We start from the raw sequence: 23,315 nt of genomic DNA on the forward strand, positions 1-23,315 counted from the left end.
GATCTAATTTCTTTACCTCTTTAAATTGAACTCTCTTCACCTTAAATGGTCAAAGAAAAAAATAACTGACATCCTGCACTTTTTAGTTCAAAAACAGATCTATATCTCACACAGTAGCGTGTGAACGTTCTCTAAAGGCCAGTCTTCACTTCTGCTATTGAGAAATAGATGTTTATTCTGGAGAAACTGTCCACACTGTGGCAGTTCAATTTCTCACCTACATATCTCTCAAGGTAGATTTGAATGCGTCTTGTAAGCTTTTTATTTCATAGGTTAGTCAGTGAGTGAGGAAGTATTGGGGACAATAAGTGAGAAATGTGATGCTCAGCTTGTATTTTCAGCTTTGATATTGTCAGTTGACTTGATTAAAGGAGGCTAAAATGCGGCCTTTTGCCTGCGTTATACACACTAACCAGCAGAGGGCGGTACGCGCTCACCAAAGGGAACACCCGGAAACAAAGAACGAGCCTAACGTCCAATCAAACAAGACTTCAATTTTAAACGAGAGACGGTAGTTCCTTCTCCCAGAAACCCACAACAAACACCAGAACTGACCCCAGCTGTGAGGTCGGGGCTCCGGGTTACACGAGACTCTTTTCCAGCTCACTTAGTCCGTAGATTTTGAGCTCCAGCTGCCTCTCGTCGACAGCTGTTTCATGGGAACCCAGGAGGGAGAGAGAGGTGAGGCACCGAGACCGTGCTCCAGACCCGGAGAAAGCTAGCGACACGTAACGTCAACGCTAACTTTCAGCTAACGTTCAGGTTATTGTAGCTCTGCTGCTGTCACCGATCCTGTCATCACAATAACATACACGGGCTACACTTTAGATATACTTTTTAATTTAAAGATTGACTGGAGCTCTCAGTTTAACGTTATCTGATGATGTTCCCGTTAGCACGCTGAAGTAGCAACGTTAGCTGGCTACTTTTGAGTGAACTCAACCGGTGAAGTTATGGTGAAACACGTCAGAGGGGATTTAAAGCAGGCAATGAACTGTAAACAATAAATAGTCTGTTGTTTTAACATCCCAAACCCATGGCCACCGGTGTTATTTGTTGAGAACTATGTCATTCACCAGTAGTCTTTAACGGAAGCTAGCTAGTTCAATTCATCTTTATTGGCAGACTCGAGAAACATACAACACAAATAAGGTACAATACATAACGTTACGTTGAAATATAAAGTGTAGTTATTGTGTGTGAGACGGGGAGAGATGACTCCCCGCTCTCAAACTTAAGTTTGCCGCGGATGAGCATCATGAGTGACCATTATCACCCCTAGAGGAGGTACTGAACCTGGTGAGAGACGTTAAAACACAGTGAATGTCTCCATAATGAGCTCTAGAAGTCAAGTCTTTCTTCATGATACACTGATGTCTTCTTTATTAAGAAAGTATTCTGTTTAACCATTCCATGCCTCTCTATTTTTATTATTCTGTAGAAATACTTTCTAGATATTGAAGTCAAATGATGACTTCACTCTTTTAGATGATTCTGAAGACTGTTGCATTCTTCCACAGATTGGGTAGATGTGGCAAATGATCTACTCAGCAAGTGTCCCATAAAGCTGAGGCTGAGGAAACTGACGGACTGTGATGCAAATGTCTTCATTGCTCTGTATGAAAACATCTTGGGAGAGAAAGTTCCAGGTAAGATTCAGACCAGCCAAACAGTTGGTTGATCGACCGATACGTAGATCAACAGAAACATGGTAGGCATCTATTTCAATAAGTCATTGTGTAGGTTATTATTTTTAAAGTAAAATCGGCAAATATTCTCCATTTCCAACTTCTCCGTTGTGATGATTTGCTGTTTTTCTTTGTCAAATGCGATAATAAGCTGAGTATCTACAGATTTAGTATTGCTGGTCAAACTGACAAAATAACCACATGATTAATTAATTCAGCAAATTGTCAGCAGAGTAATTAATGATGAAAACAACCATAATTTCTAGCCCTAACAAGGTCATTGATATTCAAATCAAAGGGCCAAAACCACTGGCGGTTAACAAGCCGTGAGGTTTTACTTTAGAGCATGATCGCCTGAGTGTGCTTAGTGTATCAGGAATGTTTCCTAAGACCATTAAACATGCAATCATGCGACTGTTAATGTCGCTGAGCTCTTTAATACATTGTTATGTTCGAGAAAGACTTAAAGTGAAGGCCCTCTTGTGTTCAAGGAAGTGCGTGAATGCATGTGGCCCTTGGCATTGTTGTGCATTTCCTTGGTCTCGTACATGCTTTGGTTATTCACGTTGCTGCGTTTGTATTTGTTCAGATTACATTGCAGCGCCATGCAGTCAAGAGGATAACGTCCATAACGTTCAGTCTGTGATTGATTCACTTTCCCTGGATTACCTCCAGATCAGTCTCTCACACATCACAGGTATGATGAACACGATCACTCTTTACAACAACATTAAGTCATGTGTATCTATAAGAGAAGAGCAACTATGATAAACTGCTACGTAAATTCAAACATGGATCGACTTGAGATCGGAATTTCCCCGTCAAGTATCTTTATTTTGGGCTGCATGGCCCGTTTTCCTAATTTCATGAAGGGGGCTGCAGAAGCGCGAGGACAATTGCAGGACAAATGTTCTTCAGCAATAAAACAGATGAGCCCTGAGAATAATAATAATGGCTGTGTGTTTGCAGGAGAAAATGTCGTCAGAGGCGACAAAGAGTCTATCAAGAACCTTCTGGAAATCTTCGATGGCCTCCTGGAATATCTCAAGGAGGAGATAAGCGAGGAGTCACAGAACGGTGGTAGGCAGATTCTTTTGTCACGTTTCCTTCATCAACCTGACAGATAATTATATGTTTTTATCTCTAACAAAAGTTTTGCACACAAAAGGGCTTTGTTTTATGTCACAAATCAGTACCGTATAATTTTAATCACATGTTTTGAAGCTTCATAATGTATAGAAACTTGCCAAAATGTTTTTCCGAAAGATTCAGCTTTAGTAACTCGAAAAAGCCGGTGACATGCTAGTTTTAATTAATTAATTACATTACATCAATGCACAACAAAATACTTGTTGATTTGACATAAACATTAGAGTATCAGTAGGGCCAAAGAAATTGTTAGTCGACTAACGCTCATACGATTTTGCTGTCTCATCAATTAGTTGATTTAATCGACAGATCTGTAAAACTAATAATAATGCCTAAGTTTCTCTACAAACAATCACACAAAAGCACCATTCTAATTATTGTGTTTACCAGAGATGTGTTCATAAGTTTCTGGGAAACAAGTCATCCATCATGAAAAAGCACAAACAAATACTAATCTCCTGAAGAAATCATAGTCGACTAGGACTAAATCGACCGATTAGTTGGCTAATTGACTTAGAGGGGGCAGCCCTAATTATCAGAACTGTTATCAATCAATCATACGTACAATACAACATCTTTAAATCTCATCATGCTTCACAGAGCAGTGGCCAGAGTGTCCTCAGTTTGCCTGAATCAGCTACTTTTACTTTTACGGACTGAGACATAAGTCTCTGTTTAGGATAGATTGCTTGTTTGTCCTTCAGCATGAATAGGATATAATGTGTCCTGAACCCAGTTTAGAACCAGTTGGTGCCGGAGTTTGACAGAGAACAATCGGCTCTCTTCATGTGCCAGAACTGAGCATGCCTTTGTATGAGTGGCCCGTCCCTCAGACCGCTGCCAAACAGCAATTAGTAGTTAATGACTGTGTCTGCACACACAAGTGATCCGAACTTCTAAATGGCCTAATTAAACGTCCTGGATGTGCAATACTGAGATTGGTACCGAGTAGAATGTCGCTAACAGCTGTCCGTGTACTGAGCTGTGGTGACATTGGTGCAGTGCGATGTCTTTCTTCAGTGTCTAACAATGAAGAGTTGTGCTTCTGCTGTTAGTGCTTCGGCTGGTTAGTAGTTGCTGTATTTGGCTTTTGAGTTTACATTAGTGCTCAGAACTACAACATGGTGTCAGTTGTTTGTCAGACTTTGTAGGCTGTGTCTTTGAGGTTTGTCTTTTTGAACAGCAGTGTAATACTGAGAGTGAGAATTAAAGGCCATATGTGTTCGTTCCTCTTTTAATATTCCATGGAAGTCATTACGTGTCGTGATCACAAGTATTGCTTTCTCTTTGTGTTTTTTTTCTATATATACATTTTTTTTTGTTTTCTCTCTCCCTCGTGGTCATTTGTTCATCTTTTCTTTCAGAAGAAGTGAATGACAGTGTGAGTGAGGATGTGCCGGATGAAACCAAGGAGCCCACAAGCTGCAATGCCACACAGCAGGAGACTAAACTGGATGGAGGATCTTTGTCTTCCAGTGGAGAGTAAGATCTTCTGCTACACATACTCCCCCAAACACTAAGATGAGTTGCATTGGAGTTAAATAAATATTGCTCACAGGCCCATTTGTTCCACGTGAGTGCGACCATATCATTCAGCTTCAGGGCGTATCCGGCCTGTACATCCTGTTGACACAACAGCCAGTTAGGCAAACCTTCAGCAGTAGTGTAAATATTAAAGGGATAATGTATTCCATTGAAGCAATAGGTTCCTCAATGCCTGCTATATTTACAGATAAAGTGGAGTTCTCACTCTGTAAAATGTATCCTCATCCATAACATCCTCTACACTCATATTTTGCGATGCAATTTCCTCTGTTGGAAACGTAACTAGTTAGTGCAACACAAGAGAACAAAGTAGTTCTGTTAAGCATGCCGCCTGACTACCCAGAGAAATACAAGCTGAACTATTCTGTGGTTCTTCCTTGCCATCAGCTATGTCACTGCAACGTCAAATGACGGCGCTGGAATCAGGAATGCTATGACCCAATTTAAGACAAGGCGTGGATCTGGAAAACTCGTATTTTACCATGCAAAACTAATGATTTTAATGTCTTTGGTGCTGAGTACTCATTGACTCCTTTTTTTTTTTTTTTTTTTTAAATCTGTCAGTTCGAAAACATCCGTAATTTATTGTACAGTACTTGTGTGAACTTTGGGTAAATAATATCTCGTCGTATCATTCAGGTCCGCTGTCCATTCCAGTAAAGATTCCCTCCATACCTGGAATGCTGAGGAGATGGGATCAACTAGTGAGCTCATTGGGCTGGGAGTCTCAGCACGCACATTCACAGCCAAACTAGAAGGTAAGACGCGCAGCCCATCTCTACCCCACTTATATGCATACATATCAATGGTTTGTCTCCCCCTTGATTTCCAAATGTTTTACAATAAGGTGTGTCAGGAAATCATGTTCCCTGACTAGAAGATTTCTCAAATGACCTTGCATTGCTGTTTGAAACTATTTTAGGCATTTGAGAGCGCCCACATTGTTTTATGGACTGATTTAATGCTGTTGGTTTGGTTGTCACAGTAGTTACCTAACCGGTAGTGTTGCTTCACTGCAAACCACAGCCTAACCTTCTCTACATAAACCAAAATAATTACAGATATATGTTTGCTCTGTCACATCATGTTGCCTCCAAGTATCATTGATATTTTGATTAATTTATTATTAAACTATTTATTTATTTTTTACATTTTCATCAATCTCAGTCAAAGCTTGGATGCAGAAAACTCCTAAAATAGACATTTTAACATGCAGAAATGTAAGATTTTTATATCTTTGGTGATAAATAGTCATTGACTGCATATTTTGATGAATTCAGAACCGAACTGGCAATGTTGACGCTATTTTGCATGCGCTGTAACCATTCGACGACCAAGGCGCTCCATTATTAAGATTTTAATTTGCAGCTGTTGTAACTCTTTCAATAAATCGCAAGATTAATCTGCCATGACTGTCCGTCCCTCCCCAAACCTCAGACGCAGTCACCACCTCTGGTCCTCTGGACGTCCAGGACGCTCCACCGACTGAACCGCTGTCCTCAGCCATCGCTCTGCAGCCTCCCGCTCAGAGCAACACCCCCCGCGAACCCGACACAGATCCACACTCGCCCAGCAAATCGCCAACAGCTGCTGGCCTCAGCCAAGGGCAGGCAGAGGAAGGAGCCGCTCCTGTCACTACAGAGGTAGCCTTGTTCAATTCAGCATGATGAGGTTCAATTGTTTTACGGCCAATTGACCTCTTATTTGCATGCAGGGAAAGGACATGCAGACTTTATCTTCCCAAAGTTCTAGAGGCAATATATTATATAGATATATTACTGCAGTGACATCAATGCAAGACTGTCTCGCTGTTCTGTTTTGTATATGTTCACTGATCATTCAAAGGGTTAAGCAATACCTTATTCAAGATAATATAATACATCACAGAAAAAGTACAGACATGCACATATTTATAGTTTCATAAGGGAATTACTGAAACCAGGAACTGCCGTCTGACTGACTCAGCACACTTACTTAATAGCAGGCCCTGACATGCACAACAGCTTGGTATTGCGTGGCTACTTACGCACGCAGCTTAGTTATGGCTTTAAGATGTTCCTCTCCTTCCTTTGTAGTGACTTGACCCGTCACCAGTGTCATTATGTTCTAAAAGTCTTGTGTCTGGTCTCTGGTGGTCCATGAGAGACATAGATGATTTTAGAAAATGTACCTTCTTTTGAGGTGCACAATATGTCCAGTACTAAGCTGTGTCCCTCTGTAGCTAAATGGTAATGGTGTCTGCTCAGCTTCACAGACATTAATTTCTTGCTCTTTTCTCCTTCTCACACAGACCTCTGATCCGCCAGCTGAGACAGTTGTTACCAACGGACTACAGTCTCCTCCTCCCCAGCCTCCATGTGAGTAAAATAAATGTACCTTTTATTCTTATTCAGTTTAAAATGTCAAGGGGTTAAACGGTTTGATATCTTGAATCACATCAAACATTGTGGGAGTAAAGCTTGAGCACTTGATTGGATTGATGGTTATGACTGCATGGTGGATCTCCGGGGCATCTAGCACATTGTACTGTTTATCTGACAAGAGGATGTCAAATGTGTACATACTGTAAAGCCCTCTGAGGCAAATTTGTGATTTTGGGCTATATAAAAATAAATTGAATTGAATTGAATCTGCTTTGCCTGTGTGACTGCTATCAAGTGGAAATCGCCCATCAGATTGAAGTGTGACTTTGTTCTCGATGTTGTGTTTTGCTCAATTTCCAGGTGCGAGGGAAAAGTCTTTGTCCAGTCAGCAAAGAGCCGGGACAGAAGTAGAGGGGGAGACACTTGAGGTAAGAGAGTAACATGCCTTCACTTGTACCAGTTTTACAGCAACCTCAAACCCACACAGACACGTTTGGATCCGTATTGTTTAAGTATTGTGTTATCTCCAGCAACCCGGGTTGCTCTGTCTAAAGTGACTTATTGAAAATATTTCCTGAGCATAATCCAAATTAACTTGAATGACTTTTTGTCTAATTTCAGCCGACCAATGGGGAACCCAGGAGGGTTTTGTTCCGCACCAAGCCAGATGTGCTCTTCCTCACCCTGCAGGATGGGAGGACAGTCACAACCCCTTCTCCGCCAGACACCGAGGAGGAAGAGCAAGATGAGGAGTATCTAGGTTATACACTAAAACAACTGGAGAGCAGGATAGATCACAGAGTTGGGACAGGCCTCAGGTAAGACAGGTGGAGTGCCGGAGAACAGTAGGAAGCTACAGATTAAGGAATAGCATGTCCTCGTTGACATTATTATTTTATGAGGGGACAATGTTTCTGACTGTCTTAACTATCTCTGCTGTCTGGTGTCTTTGTAATCGTCTCCCTGAGCAGGGAGGAGCCTCTGTCGTATCGCAGACAGAGGAACAAGCAAGCAGAAGAGGAGCTGCATCACTTATCTGAAAACCTTTCCCATCGACTTGAGGAACTCGATCAGGTGTGTGTGTAGTTTGTATAAGGTACCAGCATATTAAATTAATATTTTCAAGCAAAAGCTATTTTGATCCTTTCTGCAAGTGTGCGTCTGTTTTGTTTGGAGTTGGGTTGGAGTATGTTGTGGTCAGCTCAATGCAGTTTGCTTTAGGTTAAATACATATTTGTGAATTATCACTTTTACATTTGCAACGTGTAATTGCTACAGATGCTCAAACAAGTTCTGGGGGAAAGCGGAGAGTCCAGTGAAGTCAGAGACGAGGACAAGCAGTCCCACCACAGTGACAGCATCATGGAGTGTGGCAGGACTTCCAGACAACACACAGGTAAACACACAGTTAACACATTCATTATCCTTTAAGAGCTGCTGACACTAAAAATACATGTATTGAATTGTAACATGTATTCGTTTTAGGAAACCCTGACGGCGAATCCACCCACCGGACACGCTCCTTATCCCCCTCCCCTCCACGGGTCCGTCGCTCCCTGCACGGACAGTTAGAAGATGCCATGGCAGAGGCCTTGAGTCTGGATGATGGGAGACAAACCAACCTTGCAGCTTCTGATCATTCAAAGCGAGGAGAGCTACACCACAGACTGTCTCACAGAAAACATAGCAAGGTATTACCATAGCTATTGTTTTCCTTAGTGCTGCCACTTTAAATGTACCATATAGGCAAGGCGTGTTTATTAATGGGGCACGTTGCAGACACAGTTTAGTTTACAGCATATTACTTTAGTTGAACTCAAGAATAAGTTCCACCACGCTGACGATGTCAACTGGCTGTAATTTGCAGACTGCTCAATAGAATAAAATGCTTCACTGAAGCCTGACTGGGAGGATTTTAGCTGTAATTTAAGGACAATAAAGACCAAGTTAGGCTTGATAAATTGCATATTTTAAACAGGAAAAAGAAGACATTGTGTATTTGCTTCCTTGTTTTTTCATCACTCAATAATCATAATCTCAGTTATTAAATGATTCTACTCATGATCTCATTTATGTTTAAAGTAAAAGTGAATCTTTCTCTTTCAGTATCTGGAGAATGAGGCCTATGAGGAGGAGTTGAAAAGATATGAAGACAAAGAACGGGCAGATCTAGAGAAGGCACGCCTCAAGGCTCAACAAGCCGTAAGTCACTAGTATGACGTCTAGTATAGTATAAATACTCTCAGCCCTCCTCCTTTCTCTACAGAACAACCCTGTTTAAGTTGTTACAGAGCTTAGTCTGTTTCTCATTTTGACATAATTCTCATCACAAGATTTTAAAGACTGGCTTTCTTAATAGTGACCTCATGTGATTTAAATACCACCCCCATAAGTCTATCTCGTGTGGCGCATTTGCAGGGGATAAGCAAAGTCTGTATTTTACTCAAATTCACAGACATTATCTCCAAGATATGATGTCAAGGCTCTGTGTAACATCCTCTTATCTGCAAAAAACAATATAAATATGATTATATAGACCTATTTATGTTCATGTAATATTCCCAAAGACCTCTTGATCCGGTGAGAATGGGTCTCCATACCATGTAGTGAGATGCTATCAAAACATTTATTTTCATCATAGTCATTTAGTATTATGTTTGGAGAAATATAGTATTTAGATTGCAGTGTAAGTTTCCACTTAACAAATTATGGACATGACAGACTCGCATGTAACTAAGATCACAGACGACCTCCGTAATTATTACAGATTACTAGAGTCCCCCCCGGGTAATGGTAGTCCCGAGCGAATAGGGTTTTAGACAGTATATGAGTCAGGGGATGATTTTCATTGGTTCTAACTGTTGTGACTGTGTTCCATCTATTTAACTTCTGCTTAAAATAACAGCATCAGTTTGTGACTACTAGCTCTGTGCTAGTTTATGGCTGCTTGGTTCTTTACTTATGTGGAAATGAGTGACTCAAGAGAAAGATCACATTGATCACTTTAACAGATTTTACTGTAACCGAGGTGTTCTACAGGCAGATATGCAACAGTGACCTGACTTTCAAACGGTTCAAATCACAGCCTTGAGATAATAGAAGTGAAATAAAATGTGCACTTGTACTTGCTGCACTACTAAAATCAATATGTGAAAGCACATTTGTTCAGATAGAATAATGTATCGTATAAAATGCATTAAAGACTTTACGATGCATTCAAACACAAATAAAGTTTCCTCAATTTTCATTTCACTATAAAAATATAAATATCACGTCATTTGTTGTGTTCTAGAGTAAACTGAAGGGGAACATTTTTACCTCCAACAGTTGGCATAAACTTATATATTAAATGTCAAATGGGAAATAATAATACATAGTTTGCTAACAGTTAAGCGTGTCTGTGACTGTGTGTTTGTAGGAGCGCCAGTACAGAGAGGGCATACTAAGGGATGTTTCCGAAGCCCCCAGACTGTCCCCAGCGAGAACGAAGGCCCAGCGTAGTTCACAACGTAATGTACAAACAACAGCAGGACGGAGACGGCAGGAGGCCCCCAGGAAAGCTCCTTCAAGTAGGTCAAGACTTGTATATTCACCACATGGACCTTTCTATTATTATTGTACACATATGATTAGTATTTAAAAGGATTTTTCTCCACAACACAATGAGTATTTCCACTACCAGCAAGCAAAGCCATGCTTATCGCCTCTCTTACTGCTTTACTCTGATTGTGTTCCTTATTAGCAGACAAAATGTTATTAGTTTGGACTGAAGCTTCAGCTCAACAGACAAACTTTACAATATTTCTCGTCCTCGTCAAACATCTCCAACTGCATAATAATGCTCCACCTTAAGGCACATCTGAAACTCAGTTTATTCGTGCCCAGTTTCATGTAAGTCAGTCCCATCTAAGACAGAGTGAACACACTTCAGGTCTCTAATGAGCAGTGGGGCTCTGAGACTGAGGATTCAGGAGTGCTCGTTTTACTAAGAAGCTGTGACGACTGAGTCCTGGCAGCCTTTACAGACGCCTTGTTCTTTGGCCGAAGTTTCTTCTTCGGCGGCGTGTTTGCCTTTTGGATGTTCATATCTCTGGCTTCAGGCTGGTTGGCCCACTTGCGTTGATAATTGCAGAAGTAACAGCTCTGGTAGACTATGAAGTAAGGGTCGCAGGTGCGTTTGGTACAGCGGCACTTTCTGTCGCACATCGGGCAGTTCTTCATCAGCTGCAGGATGGCCTCCTCATCAACAATGTGCTGCACTGTTGGTCTGTTATGGGGCAGAAGAGAGAGCGGAGAAATGATAATGACACACTTGTTGTATGGAGCACGGCTACAGCTGGAAACATGCACAAGTTGTCTCTGTGGATGTTGCAGGTGCAACAGTAGTTAAAGGCGTTAAAAACTGAACTGGGTAAGCTGAAGCTCTGACCTGATGTACTGTATCCGAACTGTCTGCCTTTTATTTTAAGCTACATGGTTTACTCGCCTCATTATGGGAACATGATCAAAGTTATTCGTTGACTTACTTCTCCATGGTGGCAGTGCACGTCTCGGGTACATTTACTTGAATGCCTGTGAATTCAAATCGGTAATCAGTCAAAAGGATCTTTATATTTGTTCAAGTTAAAACCAACCAAAAAAAATACAGAAGTTATAATAGAGAGGACTCTATTGGACAACTTTTACTACATCAACAGCAGACTGACAAACTGTCTTCACCGGGCTGAGGAACATCAGAAACTTACAGGACAAACACATGTTTTAAAGGAGTATACAGAGAGAAAACTACATGGTAACTGCAGGAGATGTGTGTCCTTTGGCACATCTGTTTTGTGAGATGTCAAAAACGCTTCCTTTGTGAATTGCAAAAGATGTTCATAAAAACATGTCAATGAAAAGTCTTCATTCAAACCATTAAGGGCCTCTGAAGCAATACTTCTTCTTCTTCTTTTTGACTAATCCTCAACGTTCATGTATTGCTGCTTCGAGTGAATGGTCTGCTGTATGACATGAAGTATGCTCATGAAGGGCTTAGTCTGCGCATTCAATAGTGTTTTCTATACAAGACACTGTGCACAGACCATCAGTTTGCTATAAATAAATGCAGACGTTCTTATATGAATACCTGTCTCTGCCACAAATCTTAAGACATGTTAACTGCTCATCGTCTGCATTGCATCAACGAGGTCCCCCGTGAACATCACAGCAGCCACACATCACCGTAATAAGCTGTCGCTACAAGAGAACCTTTAGTATTATTTATTCATCACACATGCACCTCCTAACCACAATAGATGGTGAAGATCATTCACTGGCTCACCTGTGCTTGTGACCTGGCCTGGTGGTCTGTCAATTACTGCCCAGGTGTCATGCAGCTGTAAAATACCACACAAAACAGATGCACTTCAAACAACTGGTTGTATACAAAAATATTTTGCTACTACAAACAGAAAGTAGTATGGCATGGAAGCAAAATATCCGCCACATTCCTCAGGGCAACCATTATATTTCTAGTATGTAACTTTTCCCTCTAACACTGCATACCCACACGTTTTATCTTAAAGGCATTGATTTGATTCTCTGAAGTGAGGTTGTATGATTTATCCATAGTCAATGTATTACAAACAGGACAGACAGACAGGAGTAACAACATGGAAGCTGAGCAATGTACTGCTTTGGACGGGGGCAGCAGCAGCAACGTAATTCAGCCAACTACAATAAATTCCCACCTAAAAAGATCAACATCGGTTTAGGTGTACGCCATATTTAGAATATTTTCACTGCTTTTCTTTACCATCAGACAGCTCTTTCCTTTGGCACTACATTTCCTCAACTGTAGAACTTCCATATTCCTACGCATAAATGCCACTGTGCTGTCCAATGTGCTGTCCACTGTACTTTTTAAGTTGTTTTATTACTCAGCAGATCAGCTGTATGGGTCAGACCTTCGTGGAGAAGAAGTCTGAGTTTATGGAATAAATAAAATAAACAGTTCATGCTTATGACAACAACGAAAAAAATGCCGTTCACTGTGGAGACAAGAGGATACCTTTATGAACCAGAGTATACAGAGGAAGACGTTTTGCAGAGGGAGACTAAACGGGGCTGAAAGAGGGGAAACGTCTGTGGAAGCTGGAGGCCAAGAAAGAGCACAAGCTATGTGGTGGTGCAGATGTGGACCTGTAGAGCTACTGCTGCTATGAGTAGGACTCGGTTATGACACAATTTTAGGATCTTTCTGAATCAGAGGATGCCAGTGCCTCACATACAGTCTGCATCACAAACCGTGCAGAGTTCCTCTTACTGAGCACCGGTGTCTTGCAGACCATTTTCCGAAGATAAAAGATTAAAAAAACGTCCCAGACCAGAAGGACCTAATGACAATGTGTCTTCACAGCAAGGTTGTGTCTCTCACTACATGTCATTGAATAATGACTGATTATTAGACAGCAGAAGTTTATTATTATTTATCATGTGTGAATATGGACTAATTGTTGGAAAGAATGCCACAAACTAGTGTGTACTCACAATGGTCAGAATATGTACAAGATAACTTGAGAATAAGTTGAAATACTACAAAACATTACACCTCATTATGTAACACTTTCATACGTTTTGGTGAAGTAGCAATGAACTGCAGACAGCAGCCATCAGCTTACCTCTGACTCAATAGCAGGGTGAGCTCCAGAGGTTGATGGTGGTTCTCTGGGGGGAGACAGTTCAAGCTTCAGCTGTGATGCTAATTTGGAGGCCTGGTGGCTCTTTACTGGCGGCTGCTTCGGAGTGGATTCTGGGACGCCAGAAAGCTGCTCGTGTTTCTCTTGTATTGTGCTTTGTGAAGTACATGCCTGTGCACATACAAATCATGAATGAGCCTTAAGTCGTTATATGCATTTCTTTTAAACAGCATGTAGGCCTACATCTCAATCATAAACACAAACCAAAAAAAGACGAGTTGCCCCCACTAGAGCCTATACATCATATACGGTAAATATTTTGTTAAAAGGTGTGCTGCAATGGTAGATTCTTAATGAATGAAATAAAGCATAAGCATTTCTGTCATGGGTTGGTATATGTTGGTATTCAGCGCTATCTTACCTGGTGGTTGGGTACAGCGGTGCGTTTCAGCAAGTGTCTATCTAGTTTATTTGGCCGTGGTCTCAAATAATCCTCTTCGGAGAAATGATCACTGCAAACGCGGAGTTGTCTCAATTTTGCCAGCGGAGTGTCGCTGTCTATCTTCAGTGTAACTAGCCACTGCATTTTAAGGCCAATCTCATGCAGCGGAACCCGGTGAAATCGATATGGTGACCAGGACACTTCTTTGTTGGAGCAGCCCGGAAAAACGCAAGGACGCACCATCTTTTTAGACATTTACAAGAGTGAATTTGGATTTCGGTCTGATTGCGCAACTGCATTTCTTGAAGTACCTGACCCAGACAGTTGGGCTGCGGCGTAATACAGTGCGTGGCACAGTTGCGCTCATACATAGGACTACGGTAGTTCTACGGTTGAAAAAATATAGTGCCAAATGAAAGGGGTGTCAGACGGCAAGGTAAAGCAGTGAAAATATTTTTTTTATATCGCTAACACTTAAACTAATATTGCTTTTAGGTAGGGCATTCTTTTAGTTGCCCCCATTCAAAGCAGTACACTGTTCTGTGTCAGTACACTGGGGGCGTGCCGACCACCATCTACTGTACATGTGTTTTCAGGACTATACGAACAGCTGTAGGTTTCAGGAAGTAGTGTTTAGGTGTGCTCGATCCTTTGGCGTAGTCTACGTCTACTATCGAAATGTTCGCCGCACTCAAGAGCGGTCAATCAGCCTCTTGGGTTTTGATGCTCGTCTATTTGTGGTGTTACGGTACGGGAGCTTGGAACGGTCAAAAAGGACGAAGGATCTGTATTTCTCACATTTGATATACCAAGTAAAGACGACATTATATTGCACATCAGGCTATATGAAGTCCATTGATAATAAAACTATATATTTTTTCTTCTCTACTGTTTTGTATTTAAAAAAGGGAGCTCCGAAGTTAAAATATCAATTAATCACCGTTGACCTGTTTAGAAAAGGTTTCCTTCACAGGTTACCTGCAACTTCCAGTCAGGATGACCCAGACTACACCCATGTCAAATGTCAAGTTATTTTACTGTACATGTTTTTTTTTCCAAAAAAAAAAAATGAAGGCAGTCAGCTCACATGACATAAGATATTCATAATTTTGTATGACATTCTCGAAGGATTCCTGTTAGGCTGACCTGATTATGTCCATGGGGTTTTTACGCGGACATAGTCGGGGGTCATCCTGAACATGACTGCAATGAAAATTTCATACAATATCAATTATTTTAATGGTAAATTCATGAAATCTGTGACGGATATATAAAAAAAGAAATTATCAATCTGTTACAATGCAATTTTTGCTGACTTTTCCTTTAAATTTCCCCAAAACTGCACAGTACCATATGAACCTTTGTATGGTCATAGTTGGGTCATCTTGAACAGTAATCTATTGTAAACTGCAGCTAACCTATGAAGGAAAGGTTCTTGTGACTGGTCAAAGATTATTATTTGATGACATTTTAACTTTGGAGCTCCCTTTTTAAAAAGGACTAGTGTGGATTAGGTGACCTCTAGCTGTGAGGTTGCAGATTTCAACCAATTGTAGTCTGATTATACTATGGTTGTAATGTTCCTTTTCTTGTCCTCTCTCTGCAGTGAAGGTGAAGGAGAATGAACTCCTTCCTGTGCTCCTTGAGGAGTTGCCCCACCTTCACATCTCCCCCCACGCCCTGGGTCGGATGTGGGAGCAGCAGATGCAGCAGGTGGACAGACTCCATGCCCTGTCATCCCCTCACAGCCAGCGTCGCAGCAAACTCTCAAGCCAGGTAGGACGATGTGGCCACTGCAAGTCTGCCATGTGCAGGACAAATGGGCCTGACTGTGGTGTCTGTGTGCTCTTTACAATCTGGAATCTACGATGTGGTGGAAGGACTGATGAATGAATATGTAAACGCCTGCTTGTCTGTCAGGTGGAAGAAGCCCAAAGGAAACATGACCTGCTGGTGGAGATCATCCGTAAAGACAAGGACCACAACAGGCGTCTGGTGAGCATCAACACATAAACACATTCAAAAGGTCCCTTCACATTTAAGTAACCTTATCAACGGGTACAATGGATGTTTAGAGTGTCATCATATTTTTTTACAAAACAGTGCACCCACATGCAGACAGACTTCACCTGCCTGTTCTGGACAAGCGGTGTTTGTGAAACACGGCAGACCAGTTGCAAGCTGAACATGTTTATCTTCCAGAGGGATTTCAAAGAGCGTATCCAACAGCAGAAGTCGACCCAGAACAGACAGAGGGAACAGAGGCAGCAGGTAGCACGCGCCAAGAAGTACCACAGCGACTACCATGTCCAGCACCGCGCCCGCCTGATGAGGGCTCGCACCAAGGAGGAGAGGGTGGGTAGTGGAGGCCGGTCGCAACTCTGCACTCCAGTTCTAGGACTATGGCAGCGACTAACGATTACTCAAATATAGAATTACATCCAATTTATTTATTTAATGTCTTGTATATAAAATCTAAAGGTTTCAAAGCATTGAAAAGTGCCACAAAAAAGGTCAAATCTTTCCAGAGCTTAATATGACAACTAGGATTTGCTTGTGTTGTCTGACCAACAGTCCCGTTCACAACCCAAATATATAAAATACTCAATGATAAAAAAAACTAAGAAAAGCAGCTGATGTTTGGCAACTTTGATGGCTCCCACAAACTACAAGGATGCAATGGACTTGAGGTTGTTGACATTGTCCATCTCTTCTGAAACCCAAACTTTATTAGGCAAGTTAGGTCCCTGTTTTAACATATTTGTGTGGGTGCTTGAGAGGAATCAGAGCTGTAGAGTAAATAACCTTAGATATTAAGTAATATAAGTTAAATCACAAACCATGGGAACATCTGGCGTTAGTCTTTTGCGTGATGTGTGGTTGTGTGTCTGTCTAGATGTTTCAGCAGTTGTTTGAGGAGGGTTTGGAGCTACAGAAAGTCCGGTTGAGAGAGCAGAAAGCCTACGCTAAGGAGCAGCGGCTGGAACATCAGAGACGACACCAGGACCAGATCAAGTCCATGGAGAACTACTACAAAGACCAGGTAGGACACACACACAGACCTATATAAGAACCAGGAAGTCACACACACTGTTGTATAGTTTTAAAATGGACCTACTCATGCATTCCAGGATGAATCTTTAATGCACTTCCTCTCTTTCAGTTTTCACTACTTGCTGAAAAACTTTCCCAAGAGCGGCAGGATATCCAGGTCCGGAAAAAATCTCAAGAAAAGGTAAACATTTGACTTAGTACCGCTGTCACAAAAATCTTTAAATTTGAATCTTATTCGTGCACAACATGAGCAATATGTTTTTAATGAGTTAAAATGCCACAAATCACCAACTTGAATGGACTCTCGTGTTAGAAAGCGGTGTGTTTTACATAGAATAGACGAAGTGTTTTGCTTTAACTTATTAAGTAAATGCTGATTGCACAATGTAATTGCTAATGATTGCGTCTATTGAAGACTTATGATGGTAATAAAATATTAGCAGAGGCTACCTAGTCTGAACCAAGACAGCCAACTCTGTGTTGCCTCCCACTGTAAACTGCAGCTCATTACAGCTACACTCTTTCCGTTCTTACATTTCACAATAAAAGCTCTAGACAGCTCTACTGAATGTTTTTATCTGCTTTTATTATAGCACGGAGATCTTACTATTGTGTCCTGGTTTGGACAGCAGCCAGGCTAGAACTCTACAGTAATACCTCTTGGACATGCTTGGGGGTTAGTTAAAAAATAAATAAAATACGCAACAATTTCCTAAAACGGTAAATAAACGTGGACACCATTATTAAAGTTTATAACGCATCACTATTTAATGAAAGCCCAAATCAGAATCTCCATTACCGTAATGTCTTACCTCAGGCACGAGCCCACCGTGACCGTGGGCTGAAGCAGCTGACCGTGTTTCTGTCTCACAGCTGGACGCACTGACGGTAGAAGTACAGGCGGGTTGTTCTTCAGTCTACGATGGCAGAGTAACAATAACGATGATCAGCAACAGTACATGACACAATGTGGCATTTTTAGCAATGTGTTCTACTAACGTTGGCTATAAACCGCTTACATCTGTCCGGCCTCGCTCCTCCCGGGGCTCTGCTTCGCCACGGCCCACATCGCTTGTAAACACAGCGGGCACAGCGGATGTCTTCAGCAGTTTCTTGATGGGCCCTCCCATCAGCTCTGACCGCATGTCCCGGTTGTAGTCATCTGCTGCAAAATGCAGTGAGCACACCCGAAGACTCCCCAGTGCTGAGGTCGGTGCGTTCTCGTCATATTTCGGGTTTTTAATCGCTCGGAGCCATTGTTTGCAGCGTACAACATCTGTCGGTAGTCGGTGGTAGTTCACGCTCACGAGCTCCTCTCTCTTCTTCTTGTAGCTGGAGCATCCAGGCACGATACACCACGTCGGCATTTTTGTCTCAGTATTTGAGACGCCTTTAACTTTTTGGACACACTCGCGTTTGAAATGCCCACCTCCACGAGCTACCGGGTTTTTCGGGAAGGATTTGTTGTTGGGCGTCAGACGCTCGCACGCAATGCTTTCTGGTACATGTAGGCACTGCCAGCACGGCTCTGTCGATAGTTCACACACTGAGGAATTTATTCCTCTATTGACTACATTTGCCATCATGTGTGTGTATGTATGTATGTATGTATATATGGCATATAAACATGTACTCAAAATATATTTTGAGACTTATTTACTTTCACTAAAGTTAAACACAATCTGAGTGCTTCTTCTTCACTGCCATTCCCACAGGCTCTGCTGAAGATGAAGCGAGAGCTGCGTTCCAGGATGGAGCGTGAAATCGGTGAATTGCAGAAGATCATCATCCAGAACGACGAGGACGACCATTTCCAGGACCTGGAGGTCCAGGCGCTGCGCAGTCGGGTCCAGATGGCGTCCTTCCAGTACAACACTAGCTATCTGCACTGACGCGGGGCTGTTTTAAACTCCGCTCAATCCAGGCTGGATTAACATCATAGGAACATGCTGCAAAATACTTTGTTTCTGCTTTTCACAACTAAGGGTACGACATTCTGGCTGAACAATACTGTCTCCTCGAGATCTTCCCTCAGAGATTTGCACAAAATAGGAATTTAAGATACAAGTCCTGATGGTTATTAATGAACTGAACACACTCCACAACATGTAGCTATTGGCTAATTTAGCTAACTTCCTCTCACCTCAGCTGCTCTACGTGACCTTAACGACATCTTGGACCAAGTATCCTCCTTCCACGGGTTTTTAGTACTTGATAAGAATGTTTTGAAATGGCTCCCTCACTGTGCTGATATTGTAGTGAACATGTTCTTCCTCTTGCCAAACAGGGATCCCCGATGCAAAGTTAACGAGCATGAATGTCCCACACTGACATTTTTAACTTCCGTTTTTCCCCCTTATTCGTGTGATGTCTTGCTTTTGTGATTTAACCCTTCCAGTGGATTATTTATTTTTAAGCTTTAATGTTTGATTTTTAATGAACCTGGTGTTGTGCTGTCCGATCACCAGTGGCGAAGATAATCAAGTCTTTCATGACTCCTCCTGTTCTTCAGATACACTGATTGTTTTCACTCTGTCAGAACTAAACGTGTTGTAGTTTTTAACCAACACAAAGGGTAGCACTGTCCTAATGTATCTAATGAGCGCACAAATGCCCCTTTATCGTCATCCATTAAATGTGTGGGATCCTGAACTCAGTTGCAGGTTAAGTGATTTGCATTCGGTACAGGTTACTGTTTTTGTATTTTACTGAGGTTAAGGCTGATCCAATACAAAAGTATCAAACGTATAAAGTTACGGAACAAATCCTGTAATGAGGCTTTTCAATTTGTAGCACGACAATAACATGAAGTCTGACATTTCAAATTCCAAAGCTGAAGATCAAATCTAAAAATGATAATGAATTTATAAAATGTATAATCTGTAGTTATACCTGTACTTATTGAATGCTGATGACAGATTTACTATAACTGGGCCTTAAATGATGCAAAAAAGGTGTTTCGATTCGATTGTGGACAGGAATCCAAAATGATTTATTAATCGTGGCTCACATGTTTATTTAAGCTTACACCTGGGATCAACATGTTATCTGTTCACTTTCTGCGAGGGAAGACTTACTAGCTACTATATGTAGTTGTTTTTTTTGCAGGGAGAGTGTCCATCTTAATAGGCAGTATTTTTTTTAAAGAATATGATCTACCTGCACAGATAGCATTTACGCCGGGCACAGATCCGATCCTGATCACCTCAAGATGTGATGGCATACGATCGTAATGCAGCCTGCATGCATTTTACGTTGGGCATGAACATGCATTACCCAGACAGAATATCCTGCTACAGATTACATGTGGGGTCTTGAGTTTAACAACTCACAATGAATAGGATGTGGCATTAAAACAATGTTCAATATTGCTTGAAAATTTGACAATTGTTTGAGCAGCTGCTTGTTTTCTGAAAATACATATTGGCACAAAGGATGGAAGCTAATCAAAAGATGAATGACCTCTTGAAGTAAGAATAAATTTGAAAAGTCCATCTTCCCTCAGGGATGCATCTCTACCTCGGCTCACTCGAACTCTGTCTTACCTGCCAATTCAAATCAAGTTGTCTCACTTGGCTGTGGTGTGCAGGTTAACAGACCTCTCACTTGAATCCGATGGTTCTCTGATGTGGAAATAAAAATGGTAAAAGCATACACGGAAGTTGAGGACCGCTTCACGACAGTCCAAAGAATAACGGCCAAACTCCACCGACGTGTGACAATAACCAGAATTCGAGCCGCTTAGTCCACTGTAACAACATATTGCTCCTTCAACATGATCTCAGTACACAGCCACTGTCCCACAACGCTCTACGAGGATTACTGCTTGGCTGAGTTGGTCTGTTCATGTGCTGTATCTTTTCCGTTTATCTGCAAATCGCCATCGTCTTCGTCATTGTCATCATCGTCCGGCAGGTTAGTCCATTTAGAGCGGCTTTCGCAGAAGCAGCACGCCTGGTTCACCACAAGCTTCAGCCCTTTGACACGTTTCCTAACTGTACATTGTCTGCTGCATTCCCGGCATGACTTGAACAGCTGGAGGATGCACTCTTCATCAACGATGAACTCTGACGAGCTGAGGGAGTCAGAAAAGAGGCGTAGGAGCAAGCTTATTTTCAACGGGTTCTGTTAAGAGTATCAACTCAGGAAATCTTCATGAGGAAGTAGGTGACATGTTCATTTTTAACAAATAACTCAATTTGAATCGTTATTGGCATTAATAACATCGGCATACCTCCCCAAATCCACCAGGTAGCGCCCGTCTCCCACGCTTAACGAGGTGATGAATTCTTCCTGAATATCTGGGTGTGGATCCATTTTAAACGTATTACTTTACTTTACATGTTAACAATTTGCTTGCAATCTTTAGATTATTTTGCAGGAGAAGGACTTTGCTCAAGTGAAGGTGACTCACCTGTATTTTCTGACGGGTTGGTTGTCTTCCACTCGTCTTGACTCTTTGGTTTTTGACACGCAGCGTCTTTAATCCCGGACTCCTTAAGAACAGGAAAAGAAGCAGCAACACGTCAGCACAACCCAAAACAAGCAACACAATTTCATTTATATAGCACATTCGGACACTACAGCTTCACAAATAAAATCAAAAACACTTATTTTATATTATAATAAAAAAAAGAGTAAATTCAAATGTTTGTCACACAGGCAGCTAAAATAGTTTTTTTAAATTATTTTATTACATTAAGTATGCATATTGTTTAAATTTTAAAGTTCATTTTTTGGATAATTTATTCCTTTATTTGACGGAAATACGAAAGATAGGCATTCATATTCTGAGTCACATTTACCTTTCCATTTTCGCAAGTTTTCCGCTCAACTTCATTTGGTGAACTCATCGTCAACTGGTTTTCGTGATGCACACTTTCACTAAACAGACAACGAATTAAAACGAGGCTATACATTACATTACACCTTCACGTGCATGTATATCAGCAGGTTGTGGGATTAACACGTCATACTGATATTCATCATTACATTGTAGTCCAAAAATACTTTTTACTTCTCAAATAAGAAAGGTCTTCACTAATTAAATAAAGTGTTGGCACCGTGGTATGAGAGAGTGGCAGTTGTGGAAGAAGTACTGAGATATTTTACTGAAGTAAAAGCAGTACTACCACAGTGTAGAAATACTCTGTTACAAGAAATAGTCCTGCATTCAAAAATGTATTAAAATAAAAAGTATTGGCATTAAAATATACCTCAAGTACCAAAATTAAAAGTAATCACTGTGCAGAATACTTTCAGAATGGTATGTATAACTTTAAATGTAGTCAAATAAATGTAACGTTACTGGAGTAAAAAGTACATTATTTCCCCTTTGAGATGTAGTGGAGTTATAAGTGTAAAAGTACCCAAAAATGTACACGAGTAAAATACTTGGGTAGTACTTGTCCTTAGTTACATTGTACCAGTGGTAAGCGGTACTAAAATGAAAACACGTGTACACACATGGCCTGTGTCTCACCAGGTTTCAGTAGAAGAGCTCCCGGTCCGAAGGTAACACGTTACAACCAGAGAGTCAGTTAACTAACTAGCGGGTTTATGGACACATAACGGGATATGACTGATAACACGTTTCCACGCTGTGTTCCGTTAGCGTTAGTTTACATTACAGTCAGTTACAACGACACAGAGCTAACCTACATGTCCAGTAGTATAAAGCCATCGTTGACTCTGCTTTAATCCCACATTGTTTCTTAACGTATTAACCGATGGTTATTGTCGTCTTTTGTCACTTTCTCTTTTTTGCTCGCTGGCCTTCCTCCGATCCTCCTTCTGTTACCGGAAGAGTTCTCAATAACCGACTTTTTATCCACCATGTTTGTTATTCACAGCGTACTGACGTCACTTCCGGTGCTGCAGGAACCAAACGTCACCTGTCTCCCGCAGATGTAAACAAAACATGTATTTGGGACCATTCACATTTTTTTAAATTATAATTAATTCACAATCATAATATTTTCTGAGGAAAAATCAACACTGCGTTTGAATTATTGGTCTACATAAAAATGTTACCGTAAATACCTTTAACATGACGTCACCTAAACTAAAATAACCTCATCATGCAGGATGGCACCTTTCAAATTGATGTTATTCTATCATAGTCAATGGTTTATTTGTAGAGATTAAAAAAATAGATGATTAATTAGTCAATTGACAGAAATACACCAACAATGAATGCTGATTATATGTTCATTCTTCTAAAACACATTTCAAGAACCTGAAACCTGTGACTTTTTTGGTTGTCTTTATTACATCTGGTTCAGGAGTTCTTAAACGTCTTTCTTTAATGTCTTCAAATTCTTCCATTATCTCTATTAACCATTTTCCATGTTATTTCATACAGTCTGTTATTTTCCCGTTTAGACTTTTCAGATCC

At 41.1% G+C, this 23,315-nt stretch overlaps 2 protein-coding genes across 8 annotated transcripts; one reads left to right on the forward strand and one right to left on the reverse strand.

The window, feature by feature from the left end:
- The first annotated feature begins 490 nt into the window (after positions 1-490).
- On the forward strand, positions 491-20,436 carry LOC142948343 (centrosomal protein of 95 kDa-like). Of its 2 annotated transcripts, none has more exons than XM_076090317.1 (21): positions 491-681; positions 1,521-1,649; positions 2,278-2,385; positions 2,658-2,768; positions 4,202-4,319; positions 5,022-5,140; positions 5,820-6,025; positions 6,673-6,739; positions 7,106-7,173; positions 7,367-7,563; positions 7,717-7,819; positions 8,024-8,141; positions 8,231-8,436; positions 8,852-8,947; positions 10,164-10,314; positions 15,471-15,640; positions 15,785-15,859; positions 16,067-16,219; positions 16,761-16,907; positions 17,028-17,099; positions 18,634-20,436. In XM_076090317.1, exons 1-21 carry the CDS (start codon positions 657-659, stop codon positions 18,808-18,810), a joined length of 2,616 nt encoding a protein of 871 aa, XP_075946432.1. In that variant the 5' UTR covers positions 491-656; the 3' UTR covers positions 18,811-20,436. The 2 variants fall into 2 exon arrangements, with proteins under 2 accessions (XP_075946432.1, XP_075946434.1); XM_076090319.1 differs by having other exon boundaries at positions 4,205-4,319.
- On the reverse strand, positions 9,736-22,788 carry LOC142948347 (uncharacterized). 6 transcript variants are annotated; one of them, XM_076090325.1, is made up of 10 exons: positions 22,580-22,788; positions 21,724-21,802; positions 21,333-21,414; positions 21,153-21,219; positions 17,938-20,993; positions 17,731-17,835; positions 13,405-13,593; positions 12,066-12,120; positions 11,272-11,317; positions 9,736-11,012 (listed from the first exon to the last, which is right to left on the reverse strand). In XM_076090325.1, exons 5-10 carry the CDS (start codon positions 18,502-18,504, stop codon positions 10,673-10,675), a joined length of 1,302 nt encoding a protein of 433 aa, XP_075946440.1. In that variant the 5' UTR covers positions 18,505-20,993; positions 21,153-21,219; positions 21,333-21,414; positions 21,724-21,802; positions 22,580-22,788; the 3' UTR covers positions 9,736-10,672. The 6 variants fall into 6 exon arrangements, with proteins under 6 accessions (XP_075946440.1, XP_075946438.1, XP_075946441.1 ...); XM_076090323.1 differs by having other exon boundaries at positions 22,401-22,788; XM_076090326.1 differs by lacking the exon at positions 21,724-21,802 and having other exon boundaries at positions 22,401-22,788.
- Between the last annotated feature and the right edge of the window lie 527 nt (positions 22,789-23,315).

This window comes from Anarhichas minor, unplaced genomic scaffold, assembly GCF_050575085.1.
Source record: "Anarhichas minor isolate MPS153535 unplaced genomic scaffold, ASM5057508v1 ptg000012l, whole genome shotgun sequence".
In the NCBI taxonomy this organism is placed as follows: Eukaryota; Metazoa; Chordata; class Actinopteri; order Perciformes; family Anarhichadidae; genus Anarhichas; species Anarhichas minor.